The sequence below is a fragment of the Macaca mulatta genome, chromosome 5 (assembly GCF_049350105.2).
Source record: "Macaca mulatta isolate MMU2019108-1 chromosome 5, T2T-MMU8v2.0, whole genome shotgun sequence".
Lineage (NCBI taxonomy): Eukaryota > Metazoa > Chordata > Mammalia > Primates > Cercopithecidae > Macaca > Macaca mulatta.
In genome coordinates this window covers 57,813,866-57,828,693 of record NC_133410.1, presented here as the reverse complement: position 1 = coordinate 57,828,693, position 14,828 = coordinate 57,813,866, and the positions used below count along the sequence as shown (strand labels likewise).

The following is a 14,828-nucleotide window of genomic DNA, read 5'->3' as shown; positions in this document are numbered from 1 at the left end:
TGACGTTTTAATGATTGTCATTCTAACTGGCATGAGATGGTATCTCATCGTGGTTTTGATTTGCATTTCTCTAACGACCAGTGCTGATGAGCTTTTCTTCATGTGTTTGTTGGCCGCATAAATGTCTTCTTTTGAGAAGGGTCTGTTCAGATCCTTCGCCCACTTTTTGATGGGGTTGTTTGTTTTTTTCTTGTAAATTTGTTTAAGTTCCTTGCAGATTCTGGATATTAGCCCTTTGTCAGATGGACAGATTGCAAAAATTTTCTCCCATTCTATAGGCTGCTTATTCACTCTGATGATAGTTTCTTTTGCTTGCAGAAGCTCTTTAGCTTAATTAGATCCCATTTGTCAATTTTGACTTTTGTTGCCATTGCTTTTGGTGTTTTAGTCATGAAGTCTTGCCTGTGCCTATGTCCTGAATGGTACTACCTAGGTTTTCTTCTAGGGTTTTTATGGTTTTAGGTCTTACATTTAAGTCTTTAATCCATCTTGATTTAATTTTTGTATAAGGTGTAAGGAAGGGGTTCATTTTCAGCTTTCTGCAAATGGCTAGCCAGTTTTCCCAACACGTTTTATTAAATAGGGAATCCTTTCCCCATTGCTTGTTTTTGTCAGGTTTGTCAAAGATCAGATGGTTGTAGATGTGTGGCGTTATTTCTGAAGCCTCTGTTCTGTTCTATTGATCCATGTATCTGTTTTGGTACCTTAAAAAAAAACAAAAAACAAAAAACAAAAAACAAACAACAACAAAAAAAAAACGAGGTCTCTGTCACCCAAGCTGGAGTGCAGTGGCACAATCATAGCTCACTGCCACCTCAAACTTCTGGGCTCAAGAGGTCCTCTTGCCTCAGCCTCCTAAGTAGCTGGGACCACAGACGTTCACCACCATGCCCGGCTGATTTTTCATTTTTATTTTTTGTAGAGATGGGGTCTCTTTATGTTGCCCAGGCTGGACTCAAAACTCCTGGCCTCAAGTGATCCTCTCACCTCAGCCTCCCAAAGTGCTGGGATTACAGGTGTGAGGCATAGCACCTGGCTCCCCTTTTAAGTATCAAGTAAAACTTTATGTTAGAGTTCTAGACAGGATGTGTTAACAGCCAATAGCAGTAGACGCATGGAAATAATAATAGCTTCCACTTATTCAGCATTTGTTATGTGCTAAGCTCCTCATGTACATCAACTCATTTACTTATGTTTAGTTGTACCAGCCACGTGATAATCAAATGTTGGAATTCACCAGTCCTCAGTTCCACAGTTCCATGCCTTACAGCTAACTACTCTCCACCCATACATAGTCCATGTCTTTAAATTATGTGACACACACACACTCTTTCTCATCATCCCTACCTGGTCCAGTGAACTCCCAATTCACATATCCAGTCACCCGTCTGACATCTCTGTTTAGGTGTCTAAACAGACATCGTAAACTTAGCATGGTCAAAAAATATAACTTGATTTCCCCAACAAAACTGCCAGGCCTCTAGCTTTTGCTAAGAACAGAAGTCAAGCCCCTACATGCTTCAGACAGAACCACTTCTCTCTTGACCCCACACCTCCACTGAATAGGAGTGAGGAGAGGGCTGCAGAACTCCTCATGCTCCTGACAAAATCCTTACCCCAGTTCTTCCCCTACCCCACCCATAGCCCAGCTAACACTATTTACCCACCTTGAGATGATCAGGACTAATCTCATTACACCCGTTATGTGCATCAGTCACCACAAGAGCCCAGAGGGATTCTCTGGCCATCCCTCATCCCCCTCACTCTAATCCTCATACCACTAGAATCCTGAAACTCTTGGGGTGGGGCCAAGGCACCTGAATCTCTTTTAAACAGCCCAGTCATTCGGATGCTCTATGGGAACAGTGGTTTTCTCCTGACACACTGCTATATCGTTTCTTTCTCCCAGCATGGATGAGTCAGTAGGCATCCTCGTTTATCAGTGCTACTTCCAGAGCACTCATATCCCTCCAGATTAACATCCTTTCTCCTCCTTAACTGTACTCACCCCCAGCTTTGAATCTTATGCCACAAGACCCACTATTCCTCCCTGTAGTCATCTAAAGACTAGGGCTATCCTCACATTCCTTGAACATTTCAGCTCTTTGCTCACTGTCTTCTCACTATCTATCACAATTCCTGTTACAATACTTGGTGATTTCGTATCCACATGGAGGATCTTTCCAATACCCTGGTCCCTCATTACCCTGACTTCTCCTCCTCTAATCATCTTGAACTTACTGTATCTTAGTACTCACTTCCATGGTCACACCCTAATTGTTGTCATTACCAATAACTATATTACAACTCCATAATCTCAACCAGAGGTATATTCCTCTCCAACCACATCTCCTATTTTCCAAACTCCAACGATCCTTCAATCTCATCAGAATCCATAGTCCACTAAGCCTACCACCTTTCCACTGCACCTAACTAACCCCCACCCCAACTTCCCTTCTCATCCAGCTTCAATTCCATGATCAATCACTACAATCACCTTAATGCATATACTTCAACTCACTTGCCCATTTCTCTCGTCATTATACCCATTTGGTAAAATGCCCACCCTGTGCTTTCCCTCTCTACAGCTACGCTCCCAGAGCTGAACATGGTTGGAGAAAATCGGCTAATTGGTGTCATTTCATTTTTTTCATTTTAGTTTTTTTTTTTTAGAGCCAAGGTCTTGCTCTGTTGCCCAGGTTTCTGTGCAGCGGTGCTATCATGGCTCAATGCAGCATCAAACTCCTGGGTTTAATCAATCCAACTGCCCTAGCCTCCCAATTAGCTGGGCCTATAGGCATAAATTTGTAACTACAAACCTCAAATAAGCCCTGCATGTACTCCAGCAATCTGATTACATTTCTCCAGTCCCTTCACTTTCCCACTTTTCTGGACAACCATTTCGTAGTTTGCATTCTGTCCTCAAACCTCACTTTTTCCCTGTCCTCATTCTCAGCAGATGATCTTATCTCCAATTTCACCAGGAGTATAAGCAATCTGAGAATAATTTCCATTCAACCACCTATCTTCTCCTGTGCCCATATACTTTACCTTCTCTCCTATTACAAAAGCTATCAGGCCACCATCTAAGGCTAGCCCCTCCAGTTGTGCATTAGATTCTAAACCCTGTAACGTCACTCAATCAAGGTCTTTGCTTCACTAGTCCCCACTTCCCATTTCCTGCCTCAATAGGTTCTGCCCCATCAGTATATAGATATGCTGTTCTTTCTGCCATCTTAAAAACAAACAAACAAAGAAAACAAAACGGAAAAAAACCTTTCTTGGTTGGGCATGGTGGCTCATGCCTATAATCCCAGCACTTTCGGAGGCTGAGGCAGAAAGACTGCATGGTTTCAGCTTGGAGACCAGCCTGGGCAACATAGCAAGATCTCATCTCTACAAAAAAAATCAGCTGGGAATGGTGGTTGCACACTTGTGGTCCCAGCTACCCAAGAGGCTGAGGTGGGAGGATTGCTTGAGCCCAGGAGGTTGAAGCTGCAGTGAGCCATGATCACACCACTGAACTCTGGCCTGGGCAACAGAGCAAGACTCTGTCTTGGAAAAAAAATATCCTTTCTTGATTCCACTTTACTCTGTACCTTCTACTCCATTTCTCTCTTCAGAAAAAGTCCTTTAAAGAGTTGTCCATATATCCATATATGTTGGCTAATTGCCCTCCTTTTTAAAAAAATCCTTTAAATTGAGATATAATTCATATACCATAAAATTTACCTTTTGAAAGTGTACAATTCAGTTCTTCAGTATATTCGCCAAGTTGTACAATCGTAAGTTTTTCATCACCACCAAAAGAAATCCATTAGCAGTTATTTCCTACACCCCTTATCCCCAACTCTGGCAACCACTAATCTACTTTCTGTCCGTATAGATGCACCTATTCTGGACATATTCTATTCGTATACATAGAATCATACTCCAATTGCTTTTAAACCTTCTGTAATCAGATTTTTGCACCCATTCCTCTTCCCAAACTGCTCATATCAGGGTAGCCAATGACATCCATGTCACTAATTTTTTGTTTTGTTTTTTCGAGATGGAGTTTCACTCTTGTTGCCTAGGCTAGGGTGCAGCAGCACGATCTCGGCTCACTGCAACCTCCGCCTCCTGGGTTCAAGCAATTCTCCTGCCTCAGCCTCTGCAGTAGCTGGGATCACAGGTGCCCGCCACCATACCCAGCTAATTTTTATATTTTTAGTAGAGATGAGGTTTCGCCATGCTGGTCAGGCCGGTCTTGAACTCCTGACCTCAGGTGATTCACCCACCTCGGACTCCCAAAGTGCTGAGACTACAGGTGTGAGCCACGGTGCCCGGTCCCATGTTGCTAAATTTAATGGTGGTCAACTTTCGGTATTCATCTTATTTGACTCATCAGCATCTGACATGCTTGGGCTCTCCCTCCCTTGGGAACATCCATACTCGGCTTCCAGAACACCTCATGGTTTTCCTCCTAACTTCACTGGCTGCTTTCTCAGTCCCTTTTCCCAGTTACTTAGAAACTCACTGGCCTCTAAATGTTGGGAATCCCCAGGGCTTTCTCTACCTATCCAATCCAGGATCTAATCACCCTTCTTACTACCTCCTGTTACCACCACCCTGGCACCACTCAACCCAGCATCATCTCTTGCTGTGGATAATTCCAATAGCTTATTATGCGGTGGCTCTGCTTCTCTCTTTGCCCTCCTACATACAGTCTATCCTCAAGTCAGAGTGATCTTGTTCTCATATAAGGTGGTTCATGTATTCTTCTGCTCAAAACCCCGTAAAGGCTTCCATCTCATTGGGAGGTAGAATCCCAAGTTCACCCCCTTTCCTCATTCCCCATTTGGAGCCACACTGGCCTTTATGTTCCTGAAACCTACCAGGCATACCTGCTCCAGAGTCTTTATATCTTCTGTTCCTTCTGCCTAGATCATTCTTCCTACACATATGCACAGCTCTCCCTCATGTCCTTCAGGTGTTCACTCAAAGATTACCATCTCAAGACCTTCCCTAACTATCCAATTTAAAACTGCAATAAACATCTCACCCCCAGCATATATCAGTACTTTCCTATTGTCTTTTTTTCACAGCACTTTTCATTATTTAACATACTATATTATTTGTTATTGTTTATCACCCCCTACTCGAATGTCATTTAATGAGCATATAATTTTTATCGGTACAGCTCAATATTATGTAGTCCCAGGGCCCAGCATTGTGCCTTGCATATAGCAGGTGATTAACAGCATTTGTCAAATGAATGAACTTCAGTAAATGGCACTACCATCTACCCAGACACAAATAAAAAACTTGGGTGATCCTTCATTCCATCTTTTTTCCTTTTCCCCCATATCCACTCCACCAGAAGGCTCTATTAGCCCTACCTCCATGTAGAACAGCACCAATCTTTGTCCGTAATTCCAGTGACACCACAATCCCTTGCCTGGTTATTCTGAGATCCATTATATTAGTTACCCTGCTTCCAGTGTTGTTCCTCTACAAGCCATTCCACATGTTACTTCCAGAGTAAACTCTTTAAAAAATATAAATATAAGTCAGATCATGTCAATCTCCTGCTTAAAACTCTTCAATCACTCCCCAAGGCACTCAGAGTGAAATCTAAACTCGTTAACGGGGCCTAGAAGGCTCTGGATAATCTGATCCCTGCCTGCATTTCCTACATGATCTTCCACTGCTCTCTTCTATGCTGACTACACTTTAGCTACACTGGTTTCTTCTCTGCTTTTTTTCCACCAGTAGCTTCTGCACTTTCTATTCCCTGTACCTAGAATGCTCTTGACCTGCCTGGCTCAATATCATCACTGCAGAGCCACCTTCCCTGTTTACGGGGTCTAAACCAGCAGCCTCCAGTTCTAACCTATTCCCATCCAGTTTTACTTTCTTCATAGTCTCTACCATAGTAAGTCTACCCTCACTTGAATGTAAGTCCAAGAGAAGAATGCTTTCTTACCTGTCTTATTCATTACTGTACCCCAATGCCTACCTAGAATAACAACACACAGCAGGTATTATATATGTGATTTTGGATATATACTTAAGCGAATTAAAGAGGTAGTTATTATCCCCTTCTTACATATTAAAATACCCATGTAGGCTCAGCGATTAACCCGCTTCGGTTACACAACTGGTTAACAACAGAGTCAGGAGGACGAGTTATCTAACGGAATTATATGGACTCTCAACTTATCACTTTCTTTGCGAATGGCTATACAATGCTTTAAGCATCTCAAAGTCTTGCCTATGTTACTTAACTTCTTGTACTTGTTTCCTACTCTTTATTTCCACTATCTTGATCCTTGGAGAGGCTCTCTCTACTGGTGACCTAAGCCACTGAGATTGCCATGTGTTAAAAAGCACTCATAAAATATCTATATGTGAAAATTTGGGGGAGGAGGGAAGTGAGAAGGGCAATGAAAAAATGAGTAATTGTGTTAGCCATTCAACAAATCACAACCTGGTAGAAGCACAAACATGTAATTGCAGTAAATACCTAGCAGAGATACCTGTTTAATGCCTGTCTGATAAATGGGTGTCCGAAGGAAGCACCTGCCAGATTAATACATCAAAACCACTTTCATTTTGTCGGTACTGGGTTCAAACACCCCTAATGTTCACAACTTATATAAGGTTAGTGTACAACGCCCATCACAATGAGGGCCTAATTTTTCAACCTAATCTTTTCCCGAAGCAAATTCTGACATTCGAGTCATGCCAGTTTCCGGTAAGTTTGAATCCTGGCTTAACTACATATACTAAGCTCCCGAGTCTGTCCCTTGTGCTTGAGAAACCCCCACTCTTTCCTGGCACAGTCCACGGTACACAGCCGGCTCTTAGAAACGGACGTCAATCGAAAGCATTCTAACATACGATTCAATAAGGGTTACCGACTAATTCAAGTTTGGGATTTCTGAAAAAAGGTTGAGAAACCCGAGTGGAAGTTGGTGGTTGGGTGCGGCCCATCTCTCCCTCTCCACCTCCGTGCGGTCGGAGAAAAATATCTTAAAACAAAATGAGGTTTTAAAGGTGTTTCAGCGGCAGCAGGGTCTACAGGGCAGGTAGAAAATCCAAAGGGCAACAGATTTTCAAGAGGTGGGGAACGAACCGTAAGGCATGTCTCTTCCCCAACCCCTTCTCTCCTCTGGAGGGACCCCTGAACCTAACAGAATAGGCGGCGAGCCTGGATCCCAGCCCCACTCTAATGCTTTCCCCCACTGGCGTCTCAACTATCCACCATCCGGCCTCTAGCGTTTGCTGCGCCGCACTCCCACCTCCTCGATGTAGGCCGGCGGGTCTCGCTTGATCAGATTCTGTAACTGCGGCAGGTTGCTGGGCAGCTTGTTGTTGTTTCTGCTGGACATTTTGGCTGCAGACTAGCGTCGCGGCGAGCACTTTTAATAAAATTCAGACGGCCGGCCAGCTACAGCTTGGACTCGTGTTTCCGGGCATGACCGGAAACAGCACATGGGACGCTAAGCAGGGGACACCGTAGCGGTTCCTAAAGCGAATTATGCTACGGAAGCCTCAGAATGTCAAAATTATTCTCGTTGCCAAAATGCTCTGTGGTATATTGGAGAGCTATCCCCCCAGTGTCCCGCCCCTCGCCGTTGGGCATATGCTACTACTACTTCCCAGCGTTTCTGAAAGGATCTGAAATGTGAATTTTTTCACGTGTATTAGCATATGTCATCATCCCGACACCCATATGAAGCACCAAAATGAGGATTAATAGTTTGTTTTTAATCCCACTGTATAAAGTTAGAAACTCACTACTGTAATCCCAGCAGTTTGGAAGGCCAAGGTGGGCCTGAGGTTGGGAGTTCGAGACCGGCCTGATCAACATGGAGAAACCCAGTCTCTACTAAAATTACAAAATCAGCCGGGCGTGGTGGCGCATGCCTGTAATCCCAGCTACTAGGGAGGCTGAGTCAGGAGAATCGCTTGAATACGGGAGGCGGAGATTACGGTGAGCCGAGATTGCGCCATTGCACTGCAGCCTGGGCAACAAGAGCGAAACTCCGTATAAAAAACAAAACAAAACTGAAAAGAACTATGGAAACTAGATAGCACTATTCCCTCTTAGGAGAAAAAAGAGAAAGGAGGGTCATATAAGTTAATGTGTATGATTTTAGATATGTTCTCAATTTGGTTTTGGTTGTTTCAACTTAGCGTGACCCTTAGGGAAAAGAGTGCTGGATGAAATGTGATCATGTTGACCATTAAGAAATGCAATTAATCCGTTAAAGTTCAACCATCGTTATAAGCTCCGTAAGCACTCCTCAGCCAGAGTTTTTAATTCAGATCATGGTAATTCGAAGAGGAGAATACGTTTCTACAATCTCAAGGTGTGAAAAATCAATAAGGGTTGAATGAATGAGGTAGGGTGTTGTCAATTAGAGAGAGAGAGAGAGAAAAAAAAAAAAAACCTAATTACCCACCCTGTGCCAGGCACTGTTCTGAGCACTTGTATTAACTTATTTAATCCTCAGAACAGCCCTCAAAATAGGTGCTATTGTTATCTCCATTTTACAGAAGAGGAAACTAGCTCAGGGAGATTGCCGCAATTCATAGCCTGTGGGGAAGATGAGATTTCAATCTAGGCAGTCTTGATTGTAACTACATGAGAAAAAACATAGCCTAACAGCTGGTAACTGGTTGCTGGTCTGGCAAAATAGCCAGATGATAGTGTTCTGCTTAACCAAAGCAATTTTACAGAATGCCAACCTCATCTGTGACCATGATAACATGAGCCCCAGATAAAAGAACTCTGTAATCACACCTGCACACAAAATAAAGAATGCTCCACAAACCATGTTATTCAGTTGCATTTGGAGAATGACTTATTTATTAATTATCAAATCAGTTACTTGTGAAGAAATAAGTGTAAGCAATAAAAGTTTTTTAAAAAGCATAGATTTAAATTAAATATTTTTGGTTAGGTTATTTTAGTGAGGGCATAAAAAGCATTGTCAAAACAAAATCTGGCTCAATGTGGTAGCTCAAGCCTGTAATCCCAGAACTTTGGGAAACCAAGGTGGGAGGACCACTTGAGCCAGGTAGTTCAAGACCAGCCTGGGCAATATAGTGAGACCCCACCTCTACCAAAAAATTAAAAAATCAGCCAGGCGTGGTGGCACACACTTGTGATCCAAGCTACTCAGGAGGCCAAAGCAAAAGGGTTGCTTGAGCCCAGGAGGTTGAGGTTACAGTGAAGCACTGCACGCCAGCCTGGACAATACAGTGAGACCCTGTCTCAAAAAAAAAAAATTAAAATTAAAAAAAAAAAAAAAGAAAAAGAAAAGAAAAAAGTCTATATACAGGTACTTGAAAATGTCTGGTATTTTGAAACAATAGCCACAAGTTTGGTGTGACTAAAGGTTGGAAGGGCAGGGTGCGGCAGGAAAGGAGCTGAAAAAAATGAGATGGGAGAGGTTGTATAGTCCTGACATGAAAGGCTTTAATTGCTATTCTAAGGAGGGCATACAGGTCAGTTCATTTTACCTCCAGCAGCACGGAAGGCAGGGTTTGTTTCTGATAAGTGAGAACACTACGAGTAAGAATGGCTAACTGAATATATATTTTAAAGATGTTAAATAATTTGGGTATCTAAGGCCACATGTCTGCTTCCATGTGAAATCCTATCCTTTATTTTTAAAATTATAATGTGTTTTTTTATTTTACAGCTTTATTAAGATATAATTGATGCACAACAAACTACCCAGTGAACAGTTAGATAAGTTTTGACATACATATGTACCCATAAAACCATCATCACAATCAAGATAATGACTATATCCATCATCCCCAAAGGTTCCTTGTGCCTCACCATCCCCAGACAATCACACATCTGCTTTCTGTCACCAGAGATATGTCTGTGTTTGCTGGAATTGTGTACAAATGGAATCATACAGTACCTATTATTTGAGGTCAAGCTTTTTTCACTTAGCATAATTATTTTGAAATGTATCCATGGTGTTGTATGTCTCAACAGTTCACTCCTTTTATTCCTGAGTAATATTCCATCATATAGACATATCACAATTTGTTTATCCATTCACTTGTTGCTGGATATTTGGGTTGTTTCCAATTTTGGCTGTGAACATTCATTTTCAAGTCTTTTTTTTAAGAGATAGAGTGTTGCTCTGTCACCAAGGTTGGAGTGCAGTGACATCATCATAGCTCATTTCAGCCTTAAACTCCTAAACTCAGCCTCCCTAGTAGCTGGGACTACATACAGGTGGTGTGCCACCATGCCCAGTTAATTTTAAAAAATATATTTTTGACTGGGCCCAATGACTCAGGCCTGTAATCCCAGCACTTTGGGAGGCTGAGGTGGGCGGATCACAAGGTCAGGAGATGGAGACCATCCTGGCCAACATGGTGAAACCCCGTCTCTACTAAAAAATACAAAATATTAGCTGGGCGTGGTGGTGGGCAACTGTAGTCCCAGCTACTCAGGAAGTTGAGGCAGGGGAGTCACTTGAACCCAGGAGGTGGAGGTTGCAGTGAGCCAAGATTGCGCCCCTGCGCTACTCCAGCCTGGCGACAGAGCAAGACTCTGTCTTATATATATATATACACACACACACACACGTATATACATACATATATGCATATATAGATACATATTTAGATAAAATATATATATACATTTTAGAGACAGGGTCTCACTGTGTTGTCCAGGCTGGTCTTGAATTCCTGGCCTCAAATTATCCTCCCCCCTCAGCCTCCCAAAGTGTTGGGATTACAGGCTCAAGCCACCATGCCATGCCATCAAGTCTCTATGTGGACATAAATGTTCATTTCTCTTGGTAAATGTCTAGGAGTAGAATGACTGGATCAATATGATAGGTTTATGTGTAACTTTTAAGAAACTGCAGATCAATCTTTTGCTTCTACCATTCTACTGAAACTGTTTTTTTTATCAAGGTCACCAATCACATCAATTTTCATTATTTTTCTTAACCTGCAACATTGGACACAGTTGTTCTCTCCCTTCTCCTGGAAACATACTTGGTAACTGACCTTTAACTGGTCTCTCTGCATTTTCACTTACCCGCTTACACTGTATTTCCATGTAGTGGTCAGAGAGCCTTAAATGGAACAGGTTATTCTTCCAGCTTCCCTTCTCACTCAGAGTAAAAGTTAAGTTCTTCAGTGGCATAGAAGGCTGTTATGAACTGCATGATTGTGTATCCCCAAGTTCATATGTTGAAACCCTAACCTCCAATGGGATGGTGTTAGGAGGTAATTAGTTCATTAAGTTGGAGTCCTCATGATGAGATTATCATCCTTTTAAGAAGAGACACAAGAAGGCCTGCCTCCTTTCTCTCTGATCTCTGCCATGTAGGGTACAAGAAAACATCTGTTTGCAAATCAAGAAGAGTGCCTCATCATATACTAAGATACTAGATCTTATTATTACCTCGCTCATTAGAAACCAATGATATTGACTGTGTTCAGAAAAGCCAGTCATGTCTTCATCCTTTTCTGATTAAAATACATTGTTTTATTATTATTATTATTTGAGACAAGGTCTTGCTCTGTCACTCAGGCTGGAGTTCAGTGGCACAATCATGGGTCACTGTAACCTCAACCTCCTGGGTTCAAGCTATCCTCCTGCTTCAGCCTCCCAAGTGGCCGGGACTATAGGTGTGCACCATCCTGCCTGGTTAATTTTTAAATTTTTTTTTGAGAAATGAGGGACTGGGTGGGTGGGTCTCACTACGTTGCCCGGGCTGGTCTCAAACTCCTGGGCTCAAGTGATCCTCCCGCCTCAGCCTCTCAAAATGTTGGGATTACAGGTGTGAGCTTCGATGTTTGACCTATTGTTAAAAAAAACTGTTAGATTAACCACAAGAGGGAGCTCATGCTATTCTTGTTAACAGGAAAGTTACATGATTTGACATGCCCACAAACTCAACAGAAATCTCATAGAGAATTCTAGTCCTTCTTAAAGCTAATTTAATTTTTTTCTTGTATTTTCTTTCCTTCCTTCCTTCCTTCCTTCCTTCCTTCCTTCCTTCCTTCCTTCCTTCCTTCCTTCCTTCCTTCCTTCCTTCCTTCCTTCCTTCCTTCCTTCTTTCTTTCTTTCTTTCTTTCTTTCTTTCTTTCTTTTCTTTCCTTTCTCTCTCTCTCTCTCTCTCTCTCTCTCTCTCTCTCTCTCTCTCTCTTTCTTTGATGGAGTCTCACTCTGTTGCCAGGCTGGAGTGCAGTGGCACGATCTCGGCTCACTGCAACCTCCAGCTCTCTGGTTCAAGCAATTCTCTTGCCTCAGTCTCCCAAGTAGCTGGGATTACAGGCACATGCCACCACGCCCAGCTAATTTTTGTAGTTTTAGTAGAGACGGGGTTTCACCATGTTGGCCAGGATGATCTCTGTCTCCTGACCTTGTGATCCGTCTGCCTTAGCCTCCCAAAGTGCTGAGATTACAGGCATGAGCCACCGCACCCGGCCTTTTATTGTATTTTCTTTCTCCCCTCTCTCTTTTACAGCTTTATTATGAGTTTTCCCCACAAGCCCATGCTATTTCTTTGCTCAGTGAAAACTTTTGGCCTTGCCTCTGGACAAATATATCAGGATTGATAGATTTTTGTCATTGGTACAGGCCCTCGCTTCTTGTCCCCCTCCACTGCCTCTCTTTTTGCTGATCCAAGATCCCCAACATTCTCCCTAGCTGCCATAGATCATTCCTGTTTCCCCATTATTCAGAGAAATTTAGCTTAGTTTTGCTTTAACTTCCATACCATCAAAACTCCTATGCCCGTCTCTCCCTGGTCAAAGGCTCCATACAAAAAAGACATCTGCCCTGAGATAATTTCTGAGGCTTTCAGTATTGCAGAAGTGATTGCTGGCATTTCTTTTTCCAAGCAGCACATTTTTTTCCTCTCGGTTATATAGTTTATTTTGACATTTATCCTCTTACCTAATAGATTGTGATTTTTAGTTCCTCATTCCAGAGGAAATGCAGATTGTCTACTCCAATGGTTAAAGAAAGCTGGTGATAGATAGCTGTACCTACTTAGTCCTACACTTTACCAGAAGGCAGAGGCCGAGACTTAGTTCTCTGGAGATGGAGATACCAGCAAGTCATTCCTTCTTTTTTGCTTTGAGCAAAACAAATTCTTTATTAAAACAGTTGACTTGAAACAGTATATTATATCTAAAGGAAGAGTTTTTTTTTTTATCTGTATAGCAGACTTTTAAAGAAAGCAACTAGTTATGTATAACTTGACACCTTTCCCTCCTATCTTTTGTCGGTTTGCCCCAGTTCATAATCTTATTAATGGACTTAGATTAGACTGTTCCTTTGTGATTTATTCATCTCCTTAAAATGTAGGGTCAAAAGTTTAAAGTTCCCTCCTGAGGACTTTAAACCAATGTGGATATCAAAATGCCTCAGGTGACTTCTTGGCTTGTGATGACTTGGGAGCTAATTCCACTCCCTATTAAGAAGTGTTGCCTGTTTTTCTTTCTCATTTAATTTCATCTTCTCTCTATACAGGCCAAAAACGAGTTAGTACCTAAAATATCTGTGATAGTAGTCTCTCTTTATCTTCCTTTCCAATAAGAAAGCAACTTTCCAGTTTCTCAGTAAGGATAAATAAACTACAAATAGCTTTCTCCCAGTTGACCGACCTAGAGATCACTAGCATTTATTTATTTATTTATTTATTTTATTTTATTTTGAGACAGAGTCTCACTCTGTTGCCCAGACTGGAGAGCAGTGGCACGATCTCAGCTCACTGCAACTTCCGCCTCCTGGGTTCAAGCGATTCTTGTACCTCAGTCTCTCGAGTAGTGGAGATTACTGGCATGTGCCACCATGTCCAGCTAATTTTTGTATTTTGAGTAGAGACAGGGTTTCACCATGTTGGCCAGGCTGGTCTCAAACTCCTGACCCCAAGTGATCCAGCCACCTTAGCTGGGATTACAGGCTTGAGCCATGGTACCTGGCCACTAGCATTTAAATTCATAAGTATAGTTCACAGATTAAATATGTCTAAGTCTGTTATCCATTGCTGAAATGTATAAACTTTGTTCAGATACAGACTGCTTTCTAGTATAGCAAAATAATTGAAGGTTTTAATCATAGAGCAATCCTTAATAGTTAAAGTCATTTTATGACAGGGCATGGAGGTGGATATCAGTGTGGCCAGGAGCATTCTGGGATGGAGTCATGGGAAAAGTGGGACTTGAATCATGTGTGGGTGGGAGTCAGATGAGGGATGGAAAGTAGGACAGGGTGAATAAAAGAATGAGCAAAGCTGAGGGCAGAAATGAGCATGAGATGAACCTGACAAGAGTAGTTGAAATTGATTTGGAAAAGGCCTAAATGAAAATTTAGGGTGAAGCATATGTCAATCAACTAAAAAATATATATTAGGAGCTTCCTAAGTGTCAGGCACTGCTCTAGGCATGCAGTAGCGGGGAAGACAAAGTTTCCATGGTCAAGGAACCTAAATTTGTACATGTGGTAGGGTAGGAGGGAAGAAATAAGCACACACACTTTTTGAAAAGGTAATTTCAGATTGTGATGGTTTGATCATTGTATCTAATCATGATAAAAGAAAATGAAACAGACTATAGCCACCAGATTTTTAAAATTTTGTACCCTTCTAGTTTAAATTAGAACAGCCATCCCATATATGTATGTTTTGTTCTCTTGTTACTTTATATTAGCATGATTAATATGATCTTCTACAGGATATTCTTAGCAGGAGTCTTTTAGAGCCACTTGCCCATTTTATGAAGGTTGGCTTAGCACTGTATCTTGTAATCCTAAAATCTCCTTAACTACATGCATGTAAATG

General features: G+C 41.9%; 1 protein-coding gene across 4 annotated transcripts in view; it reads right to left on the bottom strand.

Moving 5' to 3' along the window:
- The window catches only part of SDAD1 (SDA1 domain containing 1), a 37,918-nt gene extending 30,444 nt beyond the window's left edge, over positions 1–7,474 (bottom strand). For 2 of the 4 annotated variants that reach the window (XM_078003477.1, XM_078003476.1), the window contains exons 1-2: positions 7,287–7,474; positions 5,382–5,530 (exon numbers count right to left, since the gene is read on the bottom strand). Coding sequence is in view for 2 of the 4 variants with exons in the window: in XM_078003476.1 (XP_077859602.1) it covers positions 5,382–5,387 (6 nt within the window). In the remaining 2 variants the exon portion in view is untranslated. The remainder of the gene's footprint in view (positions 1–5,381; positions 5,531–7,286) is intronic. The other 2 variants (XM_001099139.4, XM_001099342.5) reach the window with 1 other exon arrangement.
- Positions 7,475–14,828: the final 7,354 nt, after the last annotated feature.